Genomic DNA, 24236 nt, shown 5'->3' with positions numbered 1-24236 from the left:
TTGATTTGCCTGCCTTTAGACTATTCTGCATCCAGCCAGCAGGTTTAACACACGGATGCACACTGGCACAAGGAAGCTTCCTGCTCAGTGAACAGCCAGCTTGTCTGACTTAATCAGGGTCCCATTCTGTATTATACTGCTTTTCAGTGAATCAGGGAGAAAACTGCTGTGCCACAAAACTGTCCTCGAACTCACTAGTGTTACATGTGTAGTGAGGACCGTTAATTTAATTGCAAATAATTAACTTTTTTTCCATCTTCTTTAGCAAAGATCTATTGCCACTTGGTTATGTTCCTTTTTATAGAAGCAAAAGTACTTATAAAAGAACTGTGTTACAGAAATATTAAAGCAAAACGCTGAACTTGCATGTCGACAGGAACTGTTGACTGACGTGTGTTAGTAATAATCTTTTATTGCGTTGTGCATGTTTGTACATCCTTTCCATTGGCAAAACCTTCAAAAATAGGTTCAGCAGAAAGCCTGATACTCTAACGCAGGAGACGCCCCACCACACTTAATCGTTGTGGAACGCGGGGGGCTCCATCCACACTTTTACAGCTGCAGGCGGGTCGGTTTGGGTCGCTCAGCAGCACACCATGCCCGGTTGGTCAGATTCGTAGTGACAGACCTTAAATTAGCGGCAGTCTTTCATCTGCAATCCACGACCTGAACAAACAAGCGTCCCTGTGGAGCTGGTACAGTGTATTATGTCAGATTAGTTATAAAAGTGGAAGTTCTTGCTAATGGCGAACTTGATGGAAAAATAAAAAAAAAAGTTTTAGGAGTTCACTTGGCAGTAGTGTTTAGTATAAATGTTAATGCAAAATAAACGGCAGTGCGTTTTTCCTGTTTCCGCATTTGCTCAGTGATTTGCGCCATACGATGATGCTGACGTGCGTGCTTTTAACGGTGGTCTTTCGAACCCTGGCGCTGTGCAGTCATGTGTTAACAGCGGGAGCCTGTGCTAACGAGCTCAGTCGTTTTTTGGAGCTCTCCCGGGGCGTTCTGACCACTGAACATATCGTTCTGGGGATTCCCCCCCCCCCCCAGTTCCATTATTCCGTTATATCTACTGGTCGATTTGTACTATACCGTCCACATTATCACAGAACTCAATTGACGAATGCCTTGATTCGGAATACATTGTTATAGTTTTAAAAACTGTTTTTAGAAATGCCTGTAATGTAATGTAATGTAGAAAGCAGATCTGTCCCAACAGGCATTCATAAAAGTTACTGATCTCAACAAGACTGGTGCACTCTTACCAAAACATGCTGTCATCACAACTTTTTTAGCATCATAATCAATAAAATAAGCGATCATTTTCCCATCTCATTTGATTAAAATACAGCATAATTCCTGTTTAGGTTTTCAAAACATCACTTAAATTACCTTTGCGCAATTACGCGTGCTTTTCCTAGGTTCGTCATATTGTGTATATTTGGCAAATGGAAAGGAGAATATTGAAACCAGCATTTGTCTTATTGTAAGAGGTTAATTGACCGAACTTTAGAAATACCACTCATCAGTTAACTGCAATTGTCTCCGCCCACTTTGGATTTCACACACCCAAACAGCACCTCCTACACAGACGCTGAATATATGCAAACGCGGATTGGGTGCGGTGGTCATTATGTTGGGGGACCTGTGCAGAGAAGAGTAGGCTATTTTAACCCAATAGAGAAGGGGAACCGGACGGAAAAGCCTATTAGTGACAGGTTCAAAAGAGTGCCAATAATAAAATTCCAATAGTGTTAAACAAAATTGTTTGGATGTTTGAAAATTTAAGGAATCTTCAATAATTTGGTCGTTCAGGTACGTAGCCTATGCAGTGGAAGGGAGGTAGTCTATTTAGTGAAACAGTTGAATATTTCAAAATTTTCGCGGTTATTGTTCATGAATTAACATATAACTGATATTTTTGTGCACAGATGTAAGGCGTGTGAACTTTGTAACTGGCACAAAACGTTGTCGAACGAGAATAATCTTGTCATTGCCTTTTAACAATTTAGAGGGTTAATGATAGTTACGAACACTTCCTGAGATTGCATCCCGTTTGTAACATTACTAGGTGCCTGTTACATTGTAGGCAGGCACTATCTTAAAATGTGTGCCGATGAATGCATCTAATTCGTTTTGTCACTTAAGAGCCAGCAAATGCCATGCATTTCTCGCCTACCAAAACAAACCTCATGGTTTTCACAAAAAAAAAAAAAACTTCTCGGCGTGTCGTCGTTATCTCATGGCCATTGCCTGGAAACAAGGTTAAACATTTTTTTTAAACCCAGTAGGTCTTCTTCGTTCCTACTGCACACAAGCTACTGCTGTGAAAAATGCTGTTGTGGGGTATAGGCTACATGGAGATTATTACTATGGTACACCATAAAAGGTTATTCTTTGCATAACAGCGCTTGCCATAATATAAAACCACCAGCTTAAAATAATTTATTAACATAATTTCGATATTTGTGAGAATAACGGCTAAAATGGCTATAGCCCAGTTAGTCTAATAAGGATTTCATACAGAGCAATACAAGTACATAGACAATAAAGCAAAAATGAAGCTTAACATTATTTTAAAAAATGGCTTATAAACGTCAATGTGTATATGTGATAATTAATATACAATGAATGAAATTCTATCATAGTACCAAGTTCTTGAAGTTGTTGGCATTCTTTAATTGCAACTCCTAGGATAAATTGCAACTTCCTCTCTAGTCGACTCTTATCACCATTGTACAAACTTTTCTGCCCAACAGAAATCTGCAAAATAGCAGGAACACGTGACACCAGGATGTCTGTGGCAATTTGAAGCGCTTTGGTACTCAACGCACTGTACAGTTTGGTGTCCGAAACGACTGCTAATATCTCTCCTGTCGGAACCGAATGACCTTCAAATCCTGAACCTGGCATTTTAATCATGACTGTCACTTACACTGGAAGAGTGGCGAACGCTCGTTTTTGTGGGTTCTCTAAGTTGCTTTTGGCGTGGAAGGGAAGTATTTACAAGGTATTGTACAAGGAGTTCCTCGCGTTTTTCGCTATGTACACCGCTATCAGCATCACGTACAGGTGAGTCATTTTGTGCTGTGTGCGACCTTACGCATAATGAAAATAACTTTGAACGATTTATTTATTTGAATATTGCACTCTCGAGACAGATGTGTTAAAAACAACACATAACGGAACATTTTTAACACCTCCACGTTTAGTTTTATTTCATTCTGTGTTACTTTCAACACAGTCAGTGTTTAAAGGTCTCCCTTTGTAACACGTTAATTGTGTATTTGTAACAAAAAAAAAGTAACTCTGACACAAAATGTTTTGAAAGTAACACAAAAGTAGTAACAAAAAGTGTTTTGTGTATTACATCCTTTTGAGAGTTCAAGTTACTAATCATGGAAGTCCAATTAATAAAAATTATTTCTGTATTTCTGTTTTGGATCAGAACATGGATATATAGGCACGCTATACAGTGCAGTAAATGATGACCTTCTGTAAAGTAGCGAGGACAAATCTGAAACTTAAAAAATCTTTTTTTTTTTCAACTAACCGAGTTGATTGCTTGATTTAGATTTTGTTTTTAAGGTACAGGGACCTACAGGGCCGACATATTGTCTGTGAAATGGATCCAATAGAAATCCCATTTCCGTCGCATTGAATTTGACTATTATCGTGATTTCCATTTTTCTATCCCTCCTCTCTAACTCAGATTCTTTCTCCTGGATGATCATAAGAGGTACTTTGAAAAACTGGCCATATACTGTAATCACTATGCAAGCCTCATCCCCATGTCCTTCGTGTTAGGTGAGTTGCCCACCCTCTCTACGCAGGTAGCGGTATTTATGGTGTTCTCTCCAGAGCAGTGATATAGGCTACAGAAAAACACTTAGTGTGATCGAACATAAAAAACGGATAGGCCTTCAGCTATAGCCTATATCCATGGTACGGCCAAAGGCTCATTGAATAAAAACAATTATGGAAAATTACTCGGATAAAGTGGAATACAATGATCGTTGGATATGTGGCATCGATGTTTCTTAGTCGTTCACTCTCTCTCTCCCATAGGTTTTTATGTGACGCTAGTGGTAAACCGCTGGTGGAGTCAGTACACCTGCATCCCGTTGCCCGACCGACTCATGTGCGTGCTCTCGGGTGGCTTGCAGGGCGGCGACGAGCGCGGCCGGCTGCTACGGCGCACCCTGATGCGCTACGCTAGCCTGTCGGCACTGCTGATCTTGCGCTCAGTCAGCACTGCAGTCTTCAAGCGTTTCCCCACCATTGATCACGTCGTGGAAGCCGGTAAATGGCTTTGTGCATAAGGAAATTTTTTTATTGTTAATCAGCATACCATTCATAATCTCAGTGACACTGACATAGTTGAATCTTAAAGGATTTTTATCCGAAATGTGGAAGCAACTCATTAACACCTTATGATTATCTCAAAGATAAGAGGTATTTTCCATTTCCAAATGTTAAACTCGCCTACTTAAACCATTACACAAGCAATGTAAAATCTCCCATTTTCTGCCAGTTCTTAAATAGTTGGAGTCACTAGAGAAATTCCACCAGAAGGCTACAAATTGATTTCAGTAGGAAAATTATTTAAAAGTAACAACGCTTTCCCCACATACGTAGTCCCTTTAGAAAAGGGTAAAGTCTTGTTGAAGCATGAAACACATATGTGTCAATGCGTATAGATTTTCTTTTGCTAAACTGTCTGAAAGACTACTTGTGGTATTTTGTAGGATAAGATAATGCTATTCAGCGGCTTCCTTGAGTTGAAAGTGGCCACAAGTGGCACAAGATTTTTTTCAGTATTCTTTCGCAGCACCTTTTCAAACCCACAGTAGTAATCGTTGGCTACATTGAAGTTTTACGCCTTACCTATTGTAATTGTTTAACGCTTTTGATCCTCTCAGGGTTTATGACGAGGGACGAGCGAAAGAAGTTCGAGAACCTGCAGTCGCCATACAATAAGTACTGGATGCCGTGCGTGTGGTTCACAAACCTAGCGGCCGTGGCTCGCTGCGAAGGCAGGATCAAGGATGACAACACTCTCAAACTGCTGCTGGAGGTAGCTATGAGAAGTCGCATGAACATGGATGAAGAGTATAGCCGCAATAGAGAATACATACGATCAAGCTCCCCTGAGGATCAGTGAAATAATTATGCACCGGGAAGTTGTTAACTTCCAATAATTTCTTAATTTTCTCTTAATCTATGTGACGTTCGTTGACATTTTAAAATACTCCTTTAACAAATGATTTAACCATTGTATAGGCCTGCTTTAATACTAGGTTATTTAGTTACAGCTTGCCTGCCTAGACATGAGTTGCAATTGCAGTATCTACACCATTTTGCTCTTTGAACAAACTATTGGAGTAGTCTCATCAATGTAATGGGGGAATACTGTCTACTTGAACACCCCACTTCCAGATTTTTGAACAAAACATTATCAAAAATCTTTTGGTTGCAAAGCCAAGCAATACTGATTCACAGAGAGGAGTAAATAAACCATCATAATACACACAATAAATGTATCTGTATGTATTCTTTTAATAGGCCTGGCTGTAGGCCTATAGACACAGGTGATTATTTATTTACTTACAAGACAAGGTCTAGTTGGTAGAAGAATGGAATGCAAAGTAACATTTAATAGAGCCTGACTCAGTTTAACAACTCTTTTTCAGCAGGTTTCCTGCTTCTCATCAAGAGAGGGGGAAGAGAAAAAAAAAGAGTGTATACATTAGAATAAAGAGAAAGGGATAAGAGAGGTGATTGTTAGAAGATGAATTAGGAATAGCAGAGATGGGCAGGTTGGTATCAAGTTAATTGAGGCTAACCGCAGATAGCAAGGGAGGCCGCTTTGTATGGAGAGACACAATTTCAGTGTGCAAGGTGGTATGCTACTGTTGCAAGGGAAGTGTGTTTCCTAGTTTGTTGCAGCTGGCCAGCACAACACAAATTATCACCAGACTCTATTTTTCACTGTGAACAGAAGTGTGTACATGCAATTTCATCTGCTGTATATTCATTTAAAAAGTTGTAAAAGGATCTGAGGTCCTTAAAGCTGAACCACCTGAAATATCGAAACTGACCTGTCCACAGGAACTCAACGCATTCAGAGGGAACTGCAGCATGCTCTTCCATTATGACATGATCAGCGTGCCTCTGGTCTACACTCAGGTCAGTAGTTAGTTTGTTTTCACAACCTTGTGAAGCAGAAGCTCATACCTGCCTCATTGTTTCTGCTTTTACAGAGGAACATACTTTTGTTCCAAAGAAGACATCATTTGTTGGGCCGGGTTAATATCCAAATAAAAATGGCCTTTTCTTTTTGTATATCAAAGTTTTACTCTTGTCTTTCTGCAGGTGGTGACCCTTGCAGTGTACAGTTTCTTCTTCGTTTGTCTGATAGGCCGGCAGTTTCTTGATCCCACCCAAGAGTATCAGGGTCACGACCTTGACCTCTATGTTCCTATTTTCACACTGCTGCAGTTCTTTTTCTATACAGGCTGGCTGAAGGTGAGATTCCCTTACTTTCACCAGAGTCTCAGATTTTCTAGAGAACGATTGAAATGTTGACATCTCTCCTCTCTCCAATCTTCCTCCTAGGTAGCAGAACAGCTAGTTAACCCCTTTGGTGAGGATGATGATGATTTTGAGACTAACTGGTTAATTGACAGGAACTTCCAGGTACATGTTCCTCTGTATCTGTTCCATTATATATGTTTATGTAAAACGTCTTAAACTTAATTGGAGCCACCCACTTACAATGTTAAACTGTAGCTACCTTAGGTGGTCTTTGTTGAGCCGACACATTAGAGTTCTCCTTTGTGTGTTATGACTGTCAGGTGTCCATGATGGCTGTGGATGAGATGTATGGTGACCTCCCAGTTCTGGAACGGGACCGTTACTGGAACGACTCAAACCCTCGTCCACCCTACACTGCTGCCACTCTTTTTGTCCTCCGAAAACCCTCCTTCCAGGGTTCCACTTTTGACATGGCGTGAGTCTCTAAACACACAAACAAAGCACAGTTCTGGTGGTTTCTCCATTGACATCCATCACAATCACTGTTCATATTCGCATACGCACATGAATATAAGGCTATCCCAAGCACCTATACAGGGACTTTGGCAAATATTGTCTGTGACAAACTCAACTCTTATCTTCAAATGAATTACCAGGAAACCCTTTTCTGTGTACTAGCATAATATAATTATTTTTCATCAACATGTTATTTATAATTGTAGAGTTGAGATGATAAAGAGCTGGAGAGAAATTTTCAATATGGTAAAAACTAGAAAAAGAAATGGAAGTATTTAGTCAGTATGGGCAAAGTGAACATGTAAAATATGTATGGACAGTTTTTGCATGTCACAGACAGTAGGCCAGTTATGTTATACAAATTAGGGCCATATGTCTGTCCATGACCAGGTCCACATCAAACGTAAGGCTGCGCTGAATGCAACAGCGCTGTGTAGACTGTCACACACCCATGTCCTTATCCCCTTCCCCTCAGCGTTCCAAAAGAGGAGATGCACTTCCAGCCCCTGGAGGACATAGCAGAGAACCTGGAGGAGTCTGGGAGAAGGCACCCTAACCACGCCCTGCTCAGCCGCCTCCTGAACGTCGCCCCTTCCCCGACCGGCCTGGTGGGCGGAGCCATCCGCCGGACCTCCGCCCAGCTCCAGAGACTGACGCGCTCCCCGAGCCCGGGCCCCGGCTCCTCGGTCTCCACGGACGACAGCGACGGAGACGACGACGGCGGCGGCAGCTCGATGCACTCCGCCCTGTGCCAGGACACCCAGAGCACCATCTGCAGCTGCGGGGAGTTCGCCGGCCCCCGCCCGGCCCCACGGCCGGCGGGCGAGGGAGAGAGGGAGGGCGAGACGGAGAAGGACGACGCGAACCACTGGCAGAGTAGGACGGAGAAAGAAAAGAGGGATGAGAAGGAGGAGTACGAAAACAAGAAAGAGGCCTTCAAAGTGAAGGCCCCGGCTACTCCACCACCTCCCTTTCTCCCTCCCCCGCTAAAACCCCAGGATTCAACCGCGTACACTGCAGCACAGGCCCCAGGGCTCTTCCGCCACCCTCCCCAGAGACGGGCCTCCAACCAGTTCACAGCCATCCCCTCCAGGTCCCCCGTGCTCAGGGTCAAGGACTACCCGACTTCCCCACGTGCCACGAGCAGCAGCTCAATCCAGGATTTCTTCTCCTTCAAGCCAATCGGCGATCAGTCCAGGGCCACACCCACTCCCACAAAGCCGGCCAATGAAAGTGGGTCGAGACAGTCTCTGCTCACCGTCCCAACATTTTCCAGTGCAGGTTCTCAAGAAAGAGCATCTCCTCCAATAACGACAGCCTGCTCAACCCCAGCCAATCACTGTCAGCATTCGCAAAACGTTAGCGTGGGGTCAGAGGTGCAACAACCAGCCCAATTATTTCCAAATGGCGAGAACAATTATTAGTGTATGTAACAACGGCCAAAAACGGTCACTGTAATAACTTTATCCTCTTTAATGTATTAACTGCCAATTGGTGCAATCATCTTGGAACGGTTAACGTAATAACTTTTGCCAGTTCATGTAGTAACATACTGCATTAAATGGCAGTTTTTTGGGGTTTTTTTACAAAAGAGGACAAAGTTATTACATTAACATAAGCCATTGTACATCAGTGGAAAGAAAATGTAACCATCTCACCAAAGGCAGGAAGGCAACAGGGGGCTCAACAGACCAGTGACAGACAGGAAAATCAAACACTGAATGAAGCAGGCCCTACTACATCAGTCATCCATTTCAAACTCCACGGACAGACTGTGGGGGACATGGGGGGGGGGGGGTGGGTGTTTGCAGCAGAGACAATGTGCTGCAGCACTTCAACACAATCGCCAAAGATCTGCGTGCACTTCACAAAGAGAGAACCCGGGATTCTATCTGCAAAAGTAACGACAGAGAAGAAAGAGAAACACAATACAGGTACTACTGCAGAGAGCTGTTCAATACAGGGTTCCGTTTGATATATTAATTCATCGTTTAATTCCAGTTCTATCTCTGCTAGTTCAGCATCTAGATTTTTATAGTTAACTACAGCTTTTCTACAGATACTTTTGAAGTATATACTGTAACTTTTTTGAAAAAAAGTTTGTTTGCTGAATGAAACTGCAAACTGTGGCAGTTGTATTACACATTCAAAAATAAATAGGAGAACAATGACACGGTCTGGTACCCAATGTCTGTTTTATTTGTAGTGCAAGAGACAAAACAGACGGACTAACTTTTAACTTATAATCTACACATGACCCCGCCCCCTATTCTGGATAACCAATTTTAAAAATAAAAACAAATTAAAGTCAGAAATGTACAGAACAGAAATTCACACAAACCCCTATCAACCCCTAGTCTTTGTAGAAATAGATTTGGATACAGAAATACACTTATATACTAAACATGGGTTTCTTACCAAAACAAAGCTAAAACAGTGTTAAGTTAATCCGTTTCACACACACAGAGACAATATGGTCAGTTAGTAGGCACACTCAAGCACCGAGTTTGAGCTGCAGTTTGAAAATAAAAATTAAACCATTAGCACAGCTAGTAACCAAAATCAATGGGTGCAAATATAAGAAACACTTTATCTAGCACTTGAGAAAATAAGTGTATGACGTCCACGTGTTGCCATGTTCTCTGAAGCTCACTCGTATACATTCACTAATGGGTTTCTGCGATTGGGACTGGAAACCAATGACTTCAACAAGCATCACATGGAAGGACAAATAATTTTACACACAGTATACAATATTTTTTCACAGCTGATCAGGTTTCAGGACTTGGTAAGAGGCGTTTGTGTATTTCAGTCCGGAAAAGAATCCGAATTTTACAGAAACCCACAATTTAGGTCTGAACAAAGCCAGGCATCTTTGATGATTTTCGAATTTCCCAAAGAATCATAAAAAAAATTCACGCAATGGCTGTTGGGATGAGGCATTTATCCATGTGTTTAGAGGTACAACATGGGTTTAAAAAAATGTTAGTTTCAGTGTATTTGCTACCAAACCCAGCATTAATTAACATAGCACCTATACATATTGTCGATCTGTAGTCTCACAGGTAGTGTAGTACAATAAAAAAAAAAGCATTCTCTTAAGAACGTAGACCAGATTTTGATCCAGTGTTGTACATATACATTCACATTTCAAACGGTCAGGTGTACCATACATAAGGAAAGTACCATCATGCATTTAATTTAGTCAAGCTAATTGATGCATCAAGTGTGCAAATTATCGACGTAGCTTGGGAAAAAGTGTTGGGTGTCATAAAAGCACATCTCTCCATTAGATCAAGTTAAAAGTGCCCTCTGTTTAACATGGGGATTTACCGATCACTCAAAGAAGTGCAAAATATGTACAGATGGACAGAGACTTATCTGTGTACCACACACACTTTAGTGCCAGAGTGCCACACACATAATGTAGTGTTGCAGGAGATGCACGGAGGTCCACAATGGCACTGCTCAGTCAGTGTGCAGGTCTGTGCACTACCGGTTTTGTCCACTAAGCAGCTAGGATTTCAGTTTAATATTTCAGCTGGGTGCATGTAGAAAGTGCACATTAAAAATAAAAATACAAATGTCAATAAAAAATCAAATTCATAACCCATGGACATGATGAAGAATCATTATCAACTAGATGAAAGTGTTCAGGGTTACAGATCTTTGTTTTGTTTTTTTTTTCTTGTTTTTTTGTTGTTGAGAAGTTTCACCAGCATTTTTCAGCTGTACGCTTCAACAGGTTTTACAAGACAAACACTGTGTATATGACCACAGCAAAAAGACAAGAGAACACACATAAGAACATAGGAAAAGAAGACCCAAAAAGTCTACATGATGGACAGCAGAACAGACCAACCAGCAGAGTTCAATCCCACTTTAGGATTTTTAAATATTCTTTGAAGTCCAGTGCACCATTTTGTTCAGACAGCCCAGTACGACTATCAGAGAGAAACAGACACCATCACATGCCACATCAGTCAAATAAGAATGACCAACATAGCGCTCGACGGTAAAATCAATAGCAATACACAATTTAAACTGAGCAAATAAAATACCAAAAGACCACATCATTTAGCCTTTTAGAAACGACGCCCTGGCTGAGTGCCGTGTCTAAATTAAGGTTGTTGTTCTCCAGTTGAAGTGTATTCTAAGCCGCAGGCATTGTTTTCTTCAAACTTGTGTAGTAGCGGTCTCACCACCATTTAGCTCCAAACAGGAAACGATCATTTTTCTCTACGTCAGATCAGTGTAATCACCATCTACGCTATTCTAAATTACAAACGAAAATGTAATTACTTTGATAGAAATAGACTTGAAGAACAGCAGTCAACATGTCCTTCCCATCAGTCGTAATGAATCAATGTGTAATTTCTCTTCCCCAACATTAAGGCCTTTCTGTTCGGTCTCTCTAGTGTTGTAAAAGGAAAAAATCTCCAACCCAACTCTGCTATGGGGGGCCTTTCAAACCACAGCTATTAAATTTCCAGTAATACTACAATAAAAACTATTTACAGTTTTAAAAAATCAAATCAAAAAACATGCACAGAAAATAAGATTATTAAATTTGAATAATCTGTGCTCGTGAAATATTCCTGATCGTATAAATGTATCTTATTAAAAAACAGCGAATAAAAATCCTGCAGCTGGAGATGAGCGTGTGTTTGTTTTCTGTGTTCGTGACCAGCACTGAAGTGTCAAAAAGCTCCTGCAGGAATCGATCACTGCCAGTACCAGCACAGGCCTGTAGAGGGAGGCAGTACCCTGCCTGGAAAAAATAAAAACCGAGAGGAGAGCAGAGATCGCTAGAAAATACTGATGAACACCAGGGGGCACCAGAGAGGAGAAAATGGCCTACACGGACGTGGATACTGTGCCACCTTTCATTCCCAGTGTACTGCACTCAGTCCGTAAGGCGCTTCCTATTCTGGGTCCTGGGTCCTGGGTCCTGGAGAGGGGCCGGCTCTTATCTGGGCTGCAGTCTGGAGGTCAGGCCCTTCCTGGCCTGGGAGGACTGCCTCTGCAGGGCCAGGAAGGACTGCGCCTGGCCCGGCGACCCCGACCTTTCACCCGCCACCTTCTGGTGCAGAGCCATGCCCTGAAAGACCAGCCAGAGCGACGATGCGCTGTGAGAACGTGCAGGAGAGAGCATCCCCCCCCCCCATTCCCCCCCTCACGGGTTCAAAGGTCGTGCGTATCGGGGCATTTCCCCACACCGCGTGCACTCACCATGTTGTACCAGGCACTGATGATGAGCTTCTCCTCCTGCTCGTGTCTGGACTTGGACTTCTCGTAGTCGTGCTGCACGGAAACAAGGGAGAGTGACGTCAGAGAGGCAGTGACATCAGAGAGGCAGAGCAGAGCGGAGTCCTGGTTTAGGACTGAGAGGGAGGGGGAGAGGACGGGAGGGGAGGGGAGGAGGTGCTCACCTCCAGGTGCTGGATCTTGCGCTCCTTCTCACTCAGCTGGTTCTTCAGGGTGAGCAGCTCAGGCGACAAGGAAGGGGACTGCTGTTTGGGGTCCAGCGTCTTTATCACCTGCAGACAGACACACACACACACACACACACATGCAGGTAAGGCTACTTTCGGGGCGAGGTTGGCATTCACAGGGCTTCGCTGCAAAAGGCATCTGTGCTCTGTCAACCTACCCTGTATGAATGAAGGTTAAAAATAAATAAATAAGACTCCAGGGCCTCTCTGTACACAGACTCTGGTGACAGAGTACAGATTACCCAGCAGGCCGTGCGGCGGCTCGCTCACCGTGCGCGCCTTCTCCACGTAGCGCTTGTAGCGCTCCTCCATCTGCTTCATGTCCTCGTCCTTCTTCTTCAGGATCTCCTGCAGCTCGTCAATCTTCTTCGCCACTGACGGACGGGCAGGCAGGGAAGGAGGGAGGGAGGGAAGGAAAGAGAAAAGACCGGTGTATGCGGTGCGCTGCAAAACGGGCGTGGACCGGGCTGATCTCCACGCAGTGGACAAACGGACCCCGGCAGAGGGGCTTGCGCTTACTGTTGCCGTCCACTTTGGGCTCCAGGTCATCGATGTACTCCTTCTTCTTCTGCAGGTCCGAGTGAGCCTCGTGCAGCTTCTCCCTGCGTGGACCAGAGGAGGAGTTACACCCGGAAACAGCCTGTACCACTCAGCCTGCACATTCCTTCAGCTGCTCTGTGCATTATGGGATACTCACAGATGCTCCTCCAGCTTCTTTTTCAGCAGGGACGACTGTGAGGGGACAGAAACGCAGGCGGTTAGGAGCGCAGTGAGCCGCACACACAGAGCACACACACACACACACAGCAAGGCTCATCTCTCCAATCAGGAGCGCACGCGCGCGCGCAGGCAGCTGTACTTACGATGGCCTGAGAGGCGGGGCGGCGATGGATCAGGCAGGAGCGGAGCGGAGGGGACAGAGACAGGCATGCGTTAAGACTCAATTTCCACAGCAGGCCAGTTAGGACGTCCCACACAAGGAAAACAAATCAATCAAAGACCGCAAATCAGGTGAGAATTTCCACAGTCCCGGAGGACCAGGGGGTTACTGCTAGGTGCAGTATTTGACATACTGGATCCAAGGATTCCTGGCCTCACAGAACCAGGCAGGCTTTGTCAGATTGTCAGTGAATTTAAATCACACTTAAATTTATCACCACAAGACTTCATTAGGGATGAGATTACATATCATTTTTGTAAGATGATCATCACAATCAGGCTTTGAGATCTGGGAGGAGGGGGGGTATTTCATGAAGCAGGATTACCGAGCTCGCTGGATTAACTGCACCGAGCACTTCAGTCCACGGCCCAGATTTGGGAGGGTTCCGGGTTTTACTCCGTGCAGTTATCCGGCTAACTCGGTGATCCTGCTTTGTGAAACGGGGCCCGGGTTCTGAGATCAGGGTTTGGGCAGGACAGCCGGTGAAGTGGGCGGGGCCTGTTTGAATAGAGGGAGGAGTCCGTGGGCCTCACACACTCACATCCTCGGCTTTGCTGCCCTGCTCCTGGAGGGCCCTCTGCAGCTCCTCCACCTGAGAGCGCAGATCAGCCACCTGCTGCTGACTCAACCTGGAGACACCACAGAGGAAGAGACAGAGACAGAGAGGGAGAGGGAGGGACAGAGGGAGAGAGAGGGAGAATGAGAGGAAGAGGAGGAGGGAGAATGAGAGGAAGAGAGGGAGGGAGAGAGGAAGAAGGTGAGGAGGGACAGAGAGGGAGGGAGAATGAGAGGAAGAGGGAGGGAGAGGGAAAGACAGAGAAGGAGGGAGCGTGAGAAGAAGAGGGAGAGGGAGGGAGAATGAGAGGAAGAGGGAGGGAGCGTGAGAGGAAGAGGGAATCACAGAGAAGGAGAGGGAGGGAGAATGAGAGGAAGAGGGAGGGAGGGAGAATGAACATAACCCACGTACAACCTGTGACTGCTGTCAAACTAACCGGCACATTCTCCACCACCCTGCCCACCACATGCGCACAGTTTTACATGTGATCTCAGTGTAATCTGACCGTCTGCTGCCCAACCAAAACACAGCAGCATTCTCTCTTAAGGGACAGTCACAGGCACTTGCACCTTGTAAAACACACACGCATTGGCACATGCGTGACCAGCGCAATGCACGACACACGCTGCTGCGCACACACCAACACCACACAGCATCTCAACAGCACACACTGCACACAAACACACACGCAGCACACGGAGACAGCGCACACACGCACACACGCACACACGCACACACGCACACACGCACACCTGTTCTGGGTCTCCAGGGTGTTCTGGCTGCGCTGGGACTCCTCCAGCTGGCCGCGCACCTCCAGCAGCTGCTGCCTGTAGCTCTCCTCCTGCACGCACAGCATCCGGTTCTCACTCTGCAGACGCACCACCGTCTCCCTGGGGGACCGCGTCCAGGGAAACCAGGGAGGGAGGGAGGGAGGGAGAGAGAAATGACTGAGCAGGAGGGCAAGCACAGGGCCAAGACTTTGAATATCTACAGCAGATGCAAACATGCAACAGTGTGCTTAATGGATTTCTCCCCCAATCCCCCCCAGGGGGACTGCTGCTGGCACACTCAGCAGCCATTTAAATTGAAATTTCAAAAACAAAACAAACACTAGTTTAAGACATTCAGAAAAACCACTTAAGTGCTTTCGATATCAGACAAGATGCCTAGTCCACCAACCATCCATTATCTATACCCGCTTATCCTGGGCAGGGTTGCGAGGGATGCTGGAGCCTATCCCAGTGTGCAAACCATGTATGCCTGTGCAATATGTGCAATGAAGTCACCCAGTGCAGGCACTCACCTGAACTCTGTGGGCATGATTTCAGAGGCCAGGTTTCCCACAGTGCTGGAGTCATCTTCACACAGGCCACCTGCAGGGGGCGACAGAGAGCAGGAGAGCAGTCAGGGGAGGCACGTACAGACACCGCGACAGCTACACTCTGCTTCATCTCCTGCAGGGGTCCCCCCCACTGTCACCCATCTTGAGATTTTCTGGGGCTGGTGTGGGCGTAGACTTCTGTTTCAGCCAAATTCTAAAACATCCCCCATTCAATTCAACTGACTGAAGACTATGATGGTTGATACCCCACTCCCCTCAGGTGGGTGACCCAGATCATACCCCACTCCCCTCAGGCTGGTGACCCAGATCATGCCCCACTCCCCTCAGGCTTGGGCTACTGCTGCTGAGACTGCACTACCAGCGCAGCTCCCTCTGTTCGCAGGTGTCCTCCAGATCGGTGTGACACACCACCACCATCTCCCTTGGCTGCACCGCAGACACCCCACTACCCAACACAGGCTCCACCTCATCATGAGCAACGCTGCGCACACGAGCACACGCACTCACACCCACCCACCACACCACACACACCACACAACACACACACACACACCACACCACACCAACACACACACCCACACACACACACACACACACACACACACACACACACACACAGACAGACAGACAGACACACACCCTCACCTCCTTCTCCTTCTGCAGGGCCTCGTACTTGTCGTGCAGGTTCTTGTACTCAAACTGCCACTTCTCAGCCTTCAGAGCCTCGGACGAGTGTTTGGTGTGGAGCTCGTGGACCTTCACCACACAGAACAGAGACAAACCAGAGCGGTCACACGCGGTCTGCTAACAGAACCAAGCCTCCAACCACCTGTTTACCTGCTAATACACATCCTGTGAGCAGGAGAAGCAGAATATTTAAGGCTTTCTGAAAACAGACTTCCTGGCCACTGAAAATCATTTTTTGCATGTATACTGAAGGAGGATGTGTGTAATTTGCGTAAAGGCCCGTTTTGGCTGAGGCCACGCTGGCGCTGGTGCAGCCCCCTGGCGGCTCACCTGTCTCTTGTAGGTGTCCAGCTGGCTGCGGACGGCGTTGGCGCGACGGAGCTCCTCCTCCAGCTCGCAGGTGCGCTGCATGTACACCGTGTTCCTCTCCTCCAGCAGGCGCACCTGCCTGCGCAGGTCGCCCAGGTCCTCCAGCTTGCGCTTGTACGTGTCCACCAGCGCCTCCAGCCTGCTCACGCGGTCCGAGGAGTGCCTGCGCGGGGGAGAGGGGCGGGGTCAGTGCCTGCGTGGGGGAGAGGGGCGGGGTCAGTGCCTGCGTGGGGGAGAGGGGCGGAGTCAGGGGCAGGGTCAGTGCCTGCGTGGGGGAGGGGCGGAGTCAGGGGCAGGGTCAGTGCCTGCACGGGGGAGAGAGGGCAGGCAGTCAGGGGCAGGGCGAGTCGGGCGGGTCAGTGCCTGCGTGGGGGAGAGGGGCGAGGTCAGGGGCAGGGTCAGTGCCTGCGTGGGGGAGAGGGGCAGAGTCAGGGGCGGGGTCAGCGCGTTTGCGCCTCCCTGTGCGTTCCCCCCACCCCCCCCAGGCCGCCCTCCGTACCGCAGGATGTCCATTTCGTCCTTGAGCGTCTGCGCCTCCTGCGCCAGGCTGGTCAGCTCCTCGTTGCGCTGCTGCATCTCCGACACCTCCCTCTCCAGCGCCTCCTCCCGCGTGCGCAGGTCGTCTCGGGCGCTCTCCAGCCTGCAGGGGGCGCACCCACAGGGGTTCAGTCATCCCACACTGCGCTTTTTTGGACAATGAGGGGTTCAGCGTATGTTCCTGACACAGCATTTCTATAGCATATAAGTGCGTGCGGTGGTAGTCGTGCATTGTAGTGTAAAAGATGCGCATGTAATGAGCACAGTTAGGAGTGTTGTGGCTTGTTTAGCACAGGTCATAAACACTGGAGCAAGTACAGTGTATGGTGTAGCACATGTATGGCATGTCGGGCATGTGTTTGTAAGTCAGTATATCAGTAAGGCAGTGTGTGATCAGGTAGTTATGGGCTTTCAGGGTGATTGTATAAGAACGATAATTCAGTACAAGAGCAGTGTGGAGTGTATGAGGTAAGTGGTATAGGCATGTCGGGGGCATGTGTTGTGTAAGATACAGTATAATACAGTATAGAGTGCAGTGTGGTGGTGTATGCAGTAAGTGGTATAGGCATGTCGGGGGCAGGTGTTGTGTAAGATACAGTATAATTCAGTACAGAGAGCAGTGTGGAGGTGTATGCAGTAAGTGGTATAGGCATGTTGGGGGCATGTGTTGTGTAAGATACAGTATAATTCAGTACAGAGAGCAGTGTGGAGGTGTATGCAGTAAGTGGTATAGGCATGTGTTGTGTAAGATACAGTATAATACAGTACAGAGGGCAGTGTGGCGGTGTATGCAGTAAGAGGTATAGGCATGTCGGGGGCATGTGTTGTGTAAGATATAGTATAATTCAGTACAAAGGGCAGTGTGGAGGTGCAGGGCAGCACCTGAAGTTCTCCTCCTGCAGCTGCTCCATCTGGCTCTGCAGCAGCAGCAGCTTCTTGCCGGTGATGGTGGAGGAGGCGTCCTGGGGGTCACAGCGGCCCAGCCGCTCCTTCAGGGAGCGCGCCTCCGCAGCCAGCAGCGCCTTCTCCTCCACGAGGGCCGAAATCTGAGGGAGCAGACACATGCAGGCGGGGCCACAGACAGACGGACGGACACACGGACAGACGGACAGACAGAGCGCAGCAGACTGTCAGTGACACGGAAACGACGGAGCGAAGAGCACAGCAGGGAGCTCATCGGGCACAGGAGCATCATGGGAGCAGCACAAAGGGACCGGCAGTACTGAAAGGGAAATGAGCGAAGGAGACTTTGGACAGAAAGTCAGGCACGTCACAAAACAGAAAGCTGAAAAACGGCATGCTTTTCTCTGCCCTATAAACAAGAGGACGTGAACTTTATTTAACTGGCAGGCAGTGGCAGTTGGCGTTCATGCTCCCGGTGCTGCTGTTGTGTTAGAGCAGGCAAGGGGGGTTCACACAGACTGACCCTTTTGTTCAAGCAATTAGTAGAGGAGACGAGAGTGGGTCAAATTCCACCCCAGTCAGCAGCAGCAGCAATGCACATGTGACCGATGACATCATGCCTGCAGGTCTGAGTTCACCTCATTCTGACTGGGTGTCAGACTGGGGAGGCCCAATAAGGCTAAAACCACAACGGCCTTAACAGAGCCCCCCCCACCCGCTCATTTGGAGTGAACATGCCCCCCCCCCAAAATGAAACATGCCATGACAGGTCAGAGTGATGACAGGGAAGGACTGGTTACACATGCGAGCACATCCACAGCCAGAGCTGCTCTACCGAACTCTGTGGGGTTAGGCAAGCTGGTGCTGGGGGTTCAGCTGAGGGGGCTGCTTACCTTCTGAACGTCACCGCAGCCTGAACCCTCCACAGCCCCACGCTGAACAACTTCACAGGACAAACGGCTGGCTTTAACACCACGCGAGTCACACATCAAACAACTGCAAACAGATGCTTCACAATGCTAGCGCAGTGACTGATGGGAACACGACCACTGGGGGGGGTCATCTCCCCAACGACCACGACGAAAACACCAAATACGAACACGTTGAAATCATACGTGTGCACACGGTTCACCATATGCAATGGCTTGCAGTACAGTTAGCAGGAACACAGATTGAGGGAAACTGACGCAGCACGCCGGCACAGGGCAGCAGCCACGCACACTGAGCATGCTCCATGCCCTCTGACCTCCCAAGCTCACGCCTCACCTGGTGCTCCAGGTCCCGGCAGCGCCCGCTCAGGTCCTCCTTCTCCCCCGCCTCTTCGCTGAGGAAATAGTACTTCCGAGACTGGAGGGAGGGGCAGAGAGAAACAGGAGGGCGAAACGGAAAGAGAGAGAGAGAGAGACGGGCAGATGCACAGAAGAGCGTCAGATAAGCAAAAAAAAAAAAAGGAAAGAAAAGAAAAACACAACAGCGATAAAATTCCACAGCCGAAACAAGTCTATTCAGGGAACACAACATGTAGCAAACATGTCAGAGTTGAGCACTTTCCTCCAGAGAGTAAAAAAAAAAGCTCAAGGCCAAACAGCACAGCGGCTCACCTGATAGTCAAAGTCTCCATACGTCTCAGGGCTTCCTGGCTCTACACTTTCTTTAGTCAGCAGCTAGAACACAGCACCAAGAACACAATGTCTTAAAACACCACACCATAGAACACTGAAAAACTTCTTGGGTCGCTTGAACATTGATTCTTCAATAAAACTTAGTATGTACTTAATAACAAAAAACCTGAGGGAAAAACTCAAACCACAATTCCCTTACATCGAGAGAGAGGATGAACACAAACTGTCGCGGTGTGTAACTACGCATAAAAAAGGACATCGCGTTTGCAGACAGGTTTGAGGTTGATCGTACTGGATCAAAAAAAGGAGTAGTGGCACTCTCACCTCTTGGATGGCAGTCATGACAACGTGCTGGACAGACTCCTCCAGGGTCATAATCTGCTGGATGTGCTCTGTGGGGAAGAGACCAGCCGTGACACAAGCCGCTTCCACCGCAGAGACTGACACACTGTGTCTCCCCAGGCCCCCTAGGCCCCCCCAGCACCCACGCGCAGCGCCGACCGCACGCTGTGAGCCGGCCTCGCTCTCTCTCTCTCTCTCTCTCTAGCCCCCGCTAACTCTGTCACAAAAGGGTTCCGCTTTGTTTAGAGATGAGACAAAGCAGAGGTGGGCTTTACTGTCCGTGTGCAGGAACGACCTTCACTATGTGCGGAGGCCATTTCCTGCTGACTTTTGCCAATTCAATAGCGAACCGCTGAGCACAGGCTTTGTAGGTAGGGCCTGAAAATGCCAGAAGAAAGATGTTTTGCACGGAGTTATGCTAATGAGTGCAGCTTACGGGCCGTGGGACACAAGCGTTTCAAACACATTAAGACTTCATGAGGTGTCGGACGAGACACAGACAATAAATTGCCCTTGGAAGCATGGTGTGGGACACTGTTCTTTTTGCCTGGATTTACTGCCCGCCGGGAACCAGCACTGACTAACGTACGCGCACTACGTGCTCAGATACGACCCTGAAAGCCTCCCAGAGCTATCCCAGCTCACCTTGCTTCTTCTCGCAGCTGACGGCACAGCCCAGCACCAACTGCACAAGCTTTCCCAGTTCGGCCACGTCGCCCATCTCCCCGATCAGGCAGACGTCCGGAAGATGCTCGTCCGACACCGGGTGGCCCAGCACCTGCGCAGACGGTGGACAGGTAAGACGGTCAGCAGAGAACAGCAGAGCGAGACCATGTGGAAGTACACGTTAAATACCGTCCTACGGTAAGAGTGCAGTCAACAGTGTGTGGGGTCACTGATGTGAAGATGCGTGTGGCGTTGCATGGTACTCACATCTTGATAATACTCCAGCATGCTCTGCAGGATCTTCTTCAGGTTGCTCACCTGGAGAAACAGCAGCCAAATGTCTGTCTGAAAACACTTCTGCACGAACAACTTAAGTAGGCAGTATAATGATGAATGAACCTGTTGAACCTGTGTTTTGTAGTTGTCCAATGACCATGATATGCACTTCTGTACCTCGCTTTGGATAAAAGCGTCTGCTAAATAAATGTAATGTAATGTCACTCCACACCACTGAGGGGCGCACAAACTTGACGCACAGATTTTTCCCAAGTTGCTTTGCACAGCTCAGGATCACTGACACCAGAGATGCTTTGCTAAAACGACCACTGCTGGGACCCCACTTTTAATGCCAGGAATTTGAGCACATTTTGTTGTCTTTAAAATATCTGCGTGATAAATCATAGAGATGACAGTATCCTTGTACGAGTTCAGCAACACTACATTCCGGAGTAATCGTTCCAAAAGTATTCCAGTCACGATGACGATGCTACCAAAGTTGTGTCTTGCTGGGATACAGGAGACTTCAAGAAGTGGTGTCCAATCCGATAGGTTTGCGATGATAGAAGAATTAAATCGAGGAAATTGATGTCATTTGTCAAACTAAGGACAAATTGCTTCAACAAAAAGGTAGCCAAATAAAAGATGAGGAAACTACCTATAAAAGATGGGGAAACTGGTAACAAGGTAATTACCTACCTAGCGATACTGGTCTCGCCATCTTTTATTTGGATAGCTCTCTTTCCAAATGATTCGTCCTCAGTCAGGCTAACAAATGAGGTCAAACTTTCCTCCTGGAAGGAGGAATAAGGCACGATCCACCATGCAAACCTACTGGATAGGACACCCCTTCCCAAAATCTCCTGTATCCCATCTAGACAAAGCCCGCTACACGACAGCACAGCGATGCAATGAGCAGGAATATTAAGTTGAACTCTGCCCCTAGTCAGTCAACCATGACCACAACCAACCGTGTGATATTTGGATCAACTAATCGCAGACAGGGGGAGTTCTGCAAACGCGGGAATTGCCCGCGAACAGTTTGCGCTGGGACCACGCACACACCACGCCGGATAGACTCAAGACACCGTGTCTTCTCGTACGTCTCCTGTTCGAAACTGAAAAGGTTTGGGTTTCGTATTGAGTATACTGGTGCCTTAACTGCAGTCCACCGCTGACCGACTGGCCCTGGCTTCTTAAGAATGAGGCCGCTTGTCTCCTACCTTCAGCCGCCAGTTGGCCCCGCCTTCCTCCTTGATCCTGCCCAGCCACGGCTCATTGAACCAGGAGGAGTCTCTAAAACCGAGGGCAAGAACCACACCGTGAGCGAATCAAGAGGGGCCATTTTTCACAGCTCACCAATAAGACAGCCACACTCAGCTTTCTCAAAAAGCAGGCGGAACAACCAGAAAAATGATACAGTGAAGCACATATCTTCATTACGCTCATCTCTGCTTTGCCTTTGAGAAAATAAGCCATTTTTATTAATGCCTATGTCTTAATGCCTTTAAAAACAGGCGTTGACTGTGCATTTCTTCATTTGCATTGGCACAAGCTGCTCATTCCATCAAAGAATGACAGGCTCATGATGCACACATGCAGTTTATTACACAAGATACATGCAGTTTATTTTTGCCACCATTTTTGAAGTGAGCTTTAATCAGGGGTCTGGATGACTTCTGTTGTAGGCTGTGCCACATTCTGAGGGGTTAAGTTACCTTTATATGACCAAAACCTGAGGCTGAAGACTCCAGAACCAGAATACCTTCAGTCGAAAACTAATGAAACTTTTAAAAGATTCTCATGTTGAAGGTACAAAAAAAGAGCAATCATATAAAACAGGATGCCACTCTCATTTGTGTCTCGCTCGGGCATCCAGCTTCCACCAACAGTCTGTTCAAATCTGAATAACTTGACCGTAATGGATATCACTGCATTTCAAGGAAAACTACAGGTCAATTTCCACACTTGCTAAAAAGCTTAACTTGCTGATTTTGTAGGGCTTCCTAGAAGAGCCTGGGGGAGTGTGGTTGAACACTTGCTCCCAGCTCCCTCCCTCAGTCCTGCATAGCCGAAAAACAGCCAGCGATGAATCTGGGGTTCCCCTCCACCGCCCCCCGCCCCCCAGTTGACGGGCTTACATTCTGTGCAGCACCTGGGCGATGGCCACTCCACTGGTCAGGTCCTGCTTGCTACTGCAGCAGGGCACCTGAAACGTCTGCAACTGGGAGGTCAAAAGAGAGAGAGAAGGGCAAGGACAGAGGCAGGTGAGAAGTGGATGGAATAGGTTAGTAAGAACGGCTGAAAGTGGGAAAACAAATGATATCCGTAGTTTTTTTAATTTATTTTTTAAACAGTTTTGGTTGTCATACACATTAATTCATCGTTTACTAAAGTGTGGGAATCAGATTCCTCTTCGGGAGTAAATAATTGCCAGTTTACCACGTTTAATTTCAATTAGGCAAATAACTATTGCTGGAACGTAATTTGGTTGATAGCTTTGTTGTACTGTATATTAACCAGACGAGAGCAAAAACATAGTCTGCTCTGTTCGACCACAGTCCAATGGCTAGCTAGTGTTTGCTAACGTTAGCTACCAGCTGGCTGTTCGAAAAGTGGAGTTGTCCAAGACAATAAAACACCCCACGTTAATCCTTGCTAACGTTGGTGTTATTACATACCCACCGTTAGCCAGTTACAAACACTGACGTTAACAGAGGCCATATCATTTATAGGTAGTGAACGTTAACGAAGTTAGCTAGCTAGCTGTGTTATTAGAAGTGGAATATCTCCCTAGGTGGCTAGCCAAGTTCCGCTGCAGCAACGAATTGTTAAAGATCCCAGGCTACCTGTCAATTTCCAAAACTAGATATTCAGCTTGTTAACTTTTTTGTTACAATTTCCACAGGGCACCAATTTAATAATTCTGTTCTCCGACAACAAAGAATGGAGCTGACAGGATTAATCCAGCCACCTGTTCCTGAAGGCATGCTAGCAACAGAAAACGGCCACGGGGCACAACGCTGAACCAGTTCTGTTCCACGTCATTGCACTGATCTTTTATAGACCATGGCCTTCGTACAACTTACCCAGTTTAGTAACGAGTCGCAGAGCTCTGCTTTGTTAAGACTCATCGTGGTTCTTCTGTAAAATATGTAGACAACTTAGCTAGCCAAGCTGCTACTTTGTTTTGCTGGCAACCCAGTCCAGGAATGGCCTCCCCTTGCGTAATTTAATACCGTGTACTTGCGGTGAAACCCCACATGAAAGGGGTGTGTTATAGAGTTTTGGGCATGATTTGTGGCACTTGATTGGATCTCAGAAGCATGGTCCTCTTGACCTCGTGTTGTGGTCAAATCAGAAAACACACAGCGCAACTCTCGCGTTTTTCCTTCGTCAGTAAATAAACGATGTGGCCTTTGTACCACGCTTTGTACCGTGGAATTCA

At 47.0% G+C, this 24236-nt stretch overlaps 2 protein-coding genes across 3 annotated transcripts; one reads left to right on the top strand and one right to left on the bottom strand.

Annotated features, from left to right (window-relative positions):
* Nucleotides 1–530: 530 nt before the first annotated feature.
* On the top strand, nt 531–9229 carry best2 (bestrophin 2). 2 transcript variants are annotated; one of them, XM_064323990.1, is made up of 10 exons: nt 531–1815; nt 2760–3072; nt 3713–3807; nt 4069–4302; nt 4923–5077; nt 6112–6189; nt 6376–6528; nt 6619–6699; nt 6858–7012; nt 7529–9229. In XM_064323990.1, exons 2-10 carry the CDS (start codon nt 2921–2923, stop codon nt 8475–8477), a joined length of 2052 nt encoding a protein of 683 aa, XP_064180060.1. In that variant the 5' UTR covers nt 531–1815; nt 2760–2920; the 3' UTR covers nt 8478–9229. The 2 variants fall into 2 exon arrangements, with proteins under 2 accessions (XP_064180060.1, XP_064180061.1); XM_064323991.1 differs by lacking the exon at nt 6376–6528 and having other exon boundaries at nt 531–3072.
* On the bottom strand, nt 9230–24079 carry hook2 (hook microtubule-tethering protein 2). The gene is made up of 22 exons (XM_064323434.1): nt 23878–24079; nt 22930–23012; nt 22012–22084; nt 20780–20830; nt 20492–20624; nt 19829–19896; nt 19484–19546; nt 19149–19229; nt 17862–18025; nt 16942–17082; nt 16404–16605; nt 15960–16142; nt 15745–15812; nt 15348–15434; nt 14797–14934; nt 14030–14117; nt 13246–13280; nt 13068–13150; nt 12819–12922; nt 12486–12593; nt 12286–12357; nt 9230–12154 (listed from the first exon to the last, which is right to left on the bottom strand). The coding sequence occupies exons 1-22, from the start codon at nt 23920–23922 to the stop codon at nt 12023–12025; spliced, it is 2202 nt and encodes a 733-aa protein (XP_064179504.1). The 5' UTR covers nt 23923–24079; the 3' UTR covers nt 9230–12022.
* Between the last annotated feature and the right edge of the window lie 157 nt (nt 24080–24236).

This window comes from Anguilla rostrata, chromosome 2, assembly GCF_018555375.3.
Source record: "Anguilla rostrata isolate EN2019 chromosome 2, ASM1855537v3, whole genome shotgun sequence".
Classification (NCBI taxonomy): domain Eukaryota; kingdom Metazoa; phylum Chordata; class Actinopteri; order Anguilliformes; family Anguillidae; genus Anguilla; species Anguilla rostrata.
This window is presented reverse-complemented; position numbering and strand designations above follow the sequence as displayed.

What these genes read in the sequence shown, in the direction of transcription:
- best2 (XM_064323990.1), top strand. Translation starts at nt 2,921, where the DNA reads ATGACTGTCACTTACACTGGAAGAGTGGCGAACGCTCGTTTTTGTGGG. An exon ending in GCTATCAGCATCACGTACAG is followed by an intron (nt 3,073 to 3,712) that starts GTGAGTCATTTT and finishes TCTCTAACTCAG; the next exon opens with ATTCTTTCTCCTGGATGATC. An exon ending in TCTATACAGGCTGGCTGAAG is followed by an intron (nt 6,529 to 6,618) that starts GTGAGATTCCCT and finishes TCTTCCTCCTAG; the next exon opens with GTAGCAGAACAGCTAGTTAA.
- hook2 (XM_064323434.1), bottom strand. Translation starts at nt 23,922, where the DNA reads ATGAGTCTTAACAAAGCAGAGCTCTGCGACTCGTTACTAAACTGG. An exon ending in GCCCAGGTGCTGCACAGAAT is followed by an intron (nt 22,085 to 22,929) that starts GTAAGCCCGTCA and finishes CCTCGGTTTTAG; the next exon opens with AGACTCCTCCTGGTTCAATG. An exon ending in GGGCCAACTGGCGGCTGAAG is followed by an intron (nt 20,831 to 22,011) that starts GTAGGAGACAAG and finishes CTGTTTCTCCAG; the next exon opens with GTGAGCAACCTGAAGAAGAT.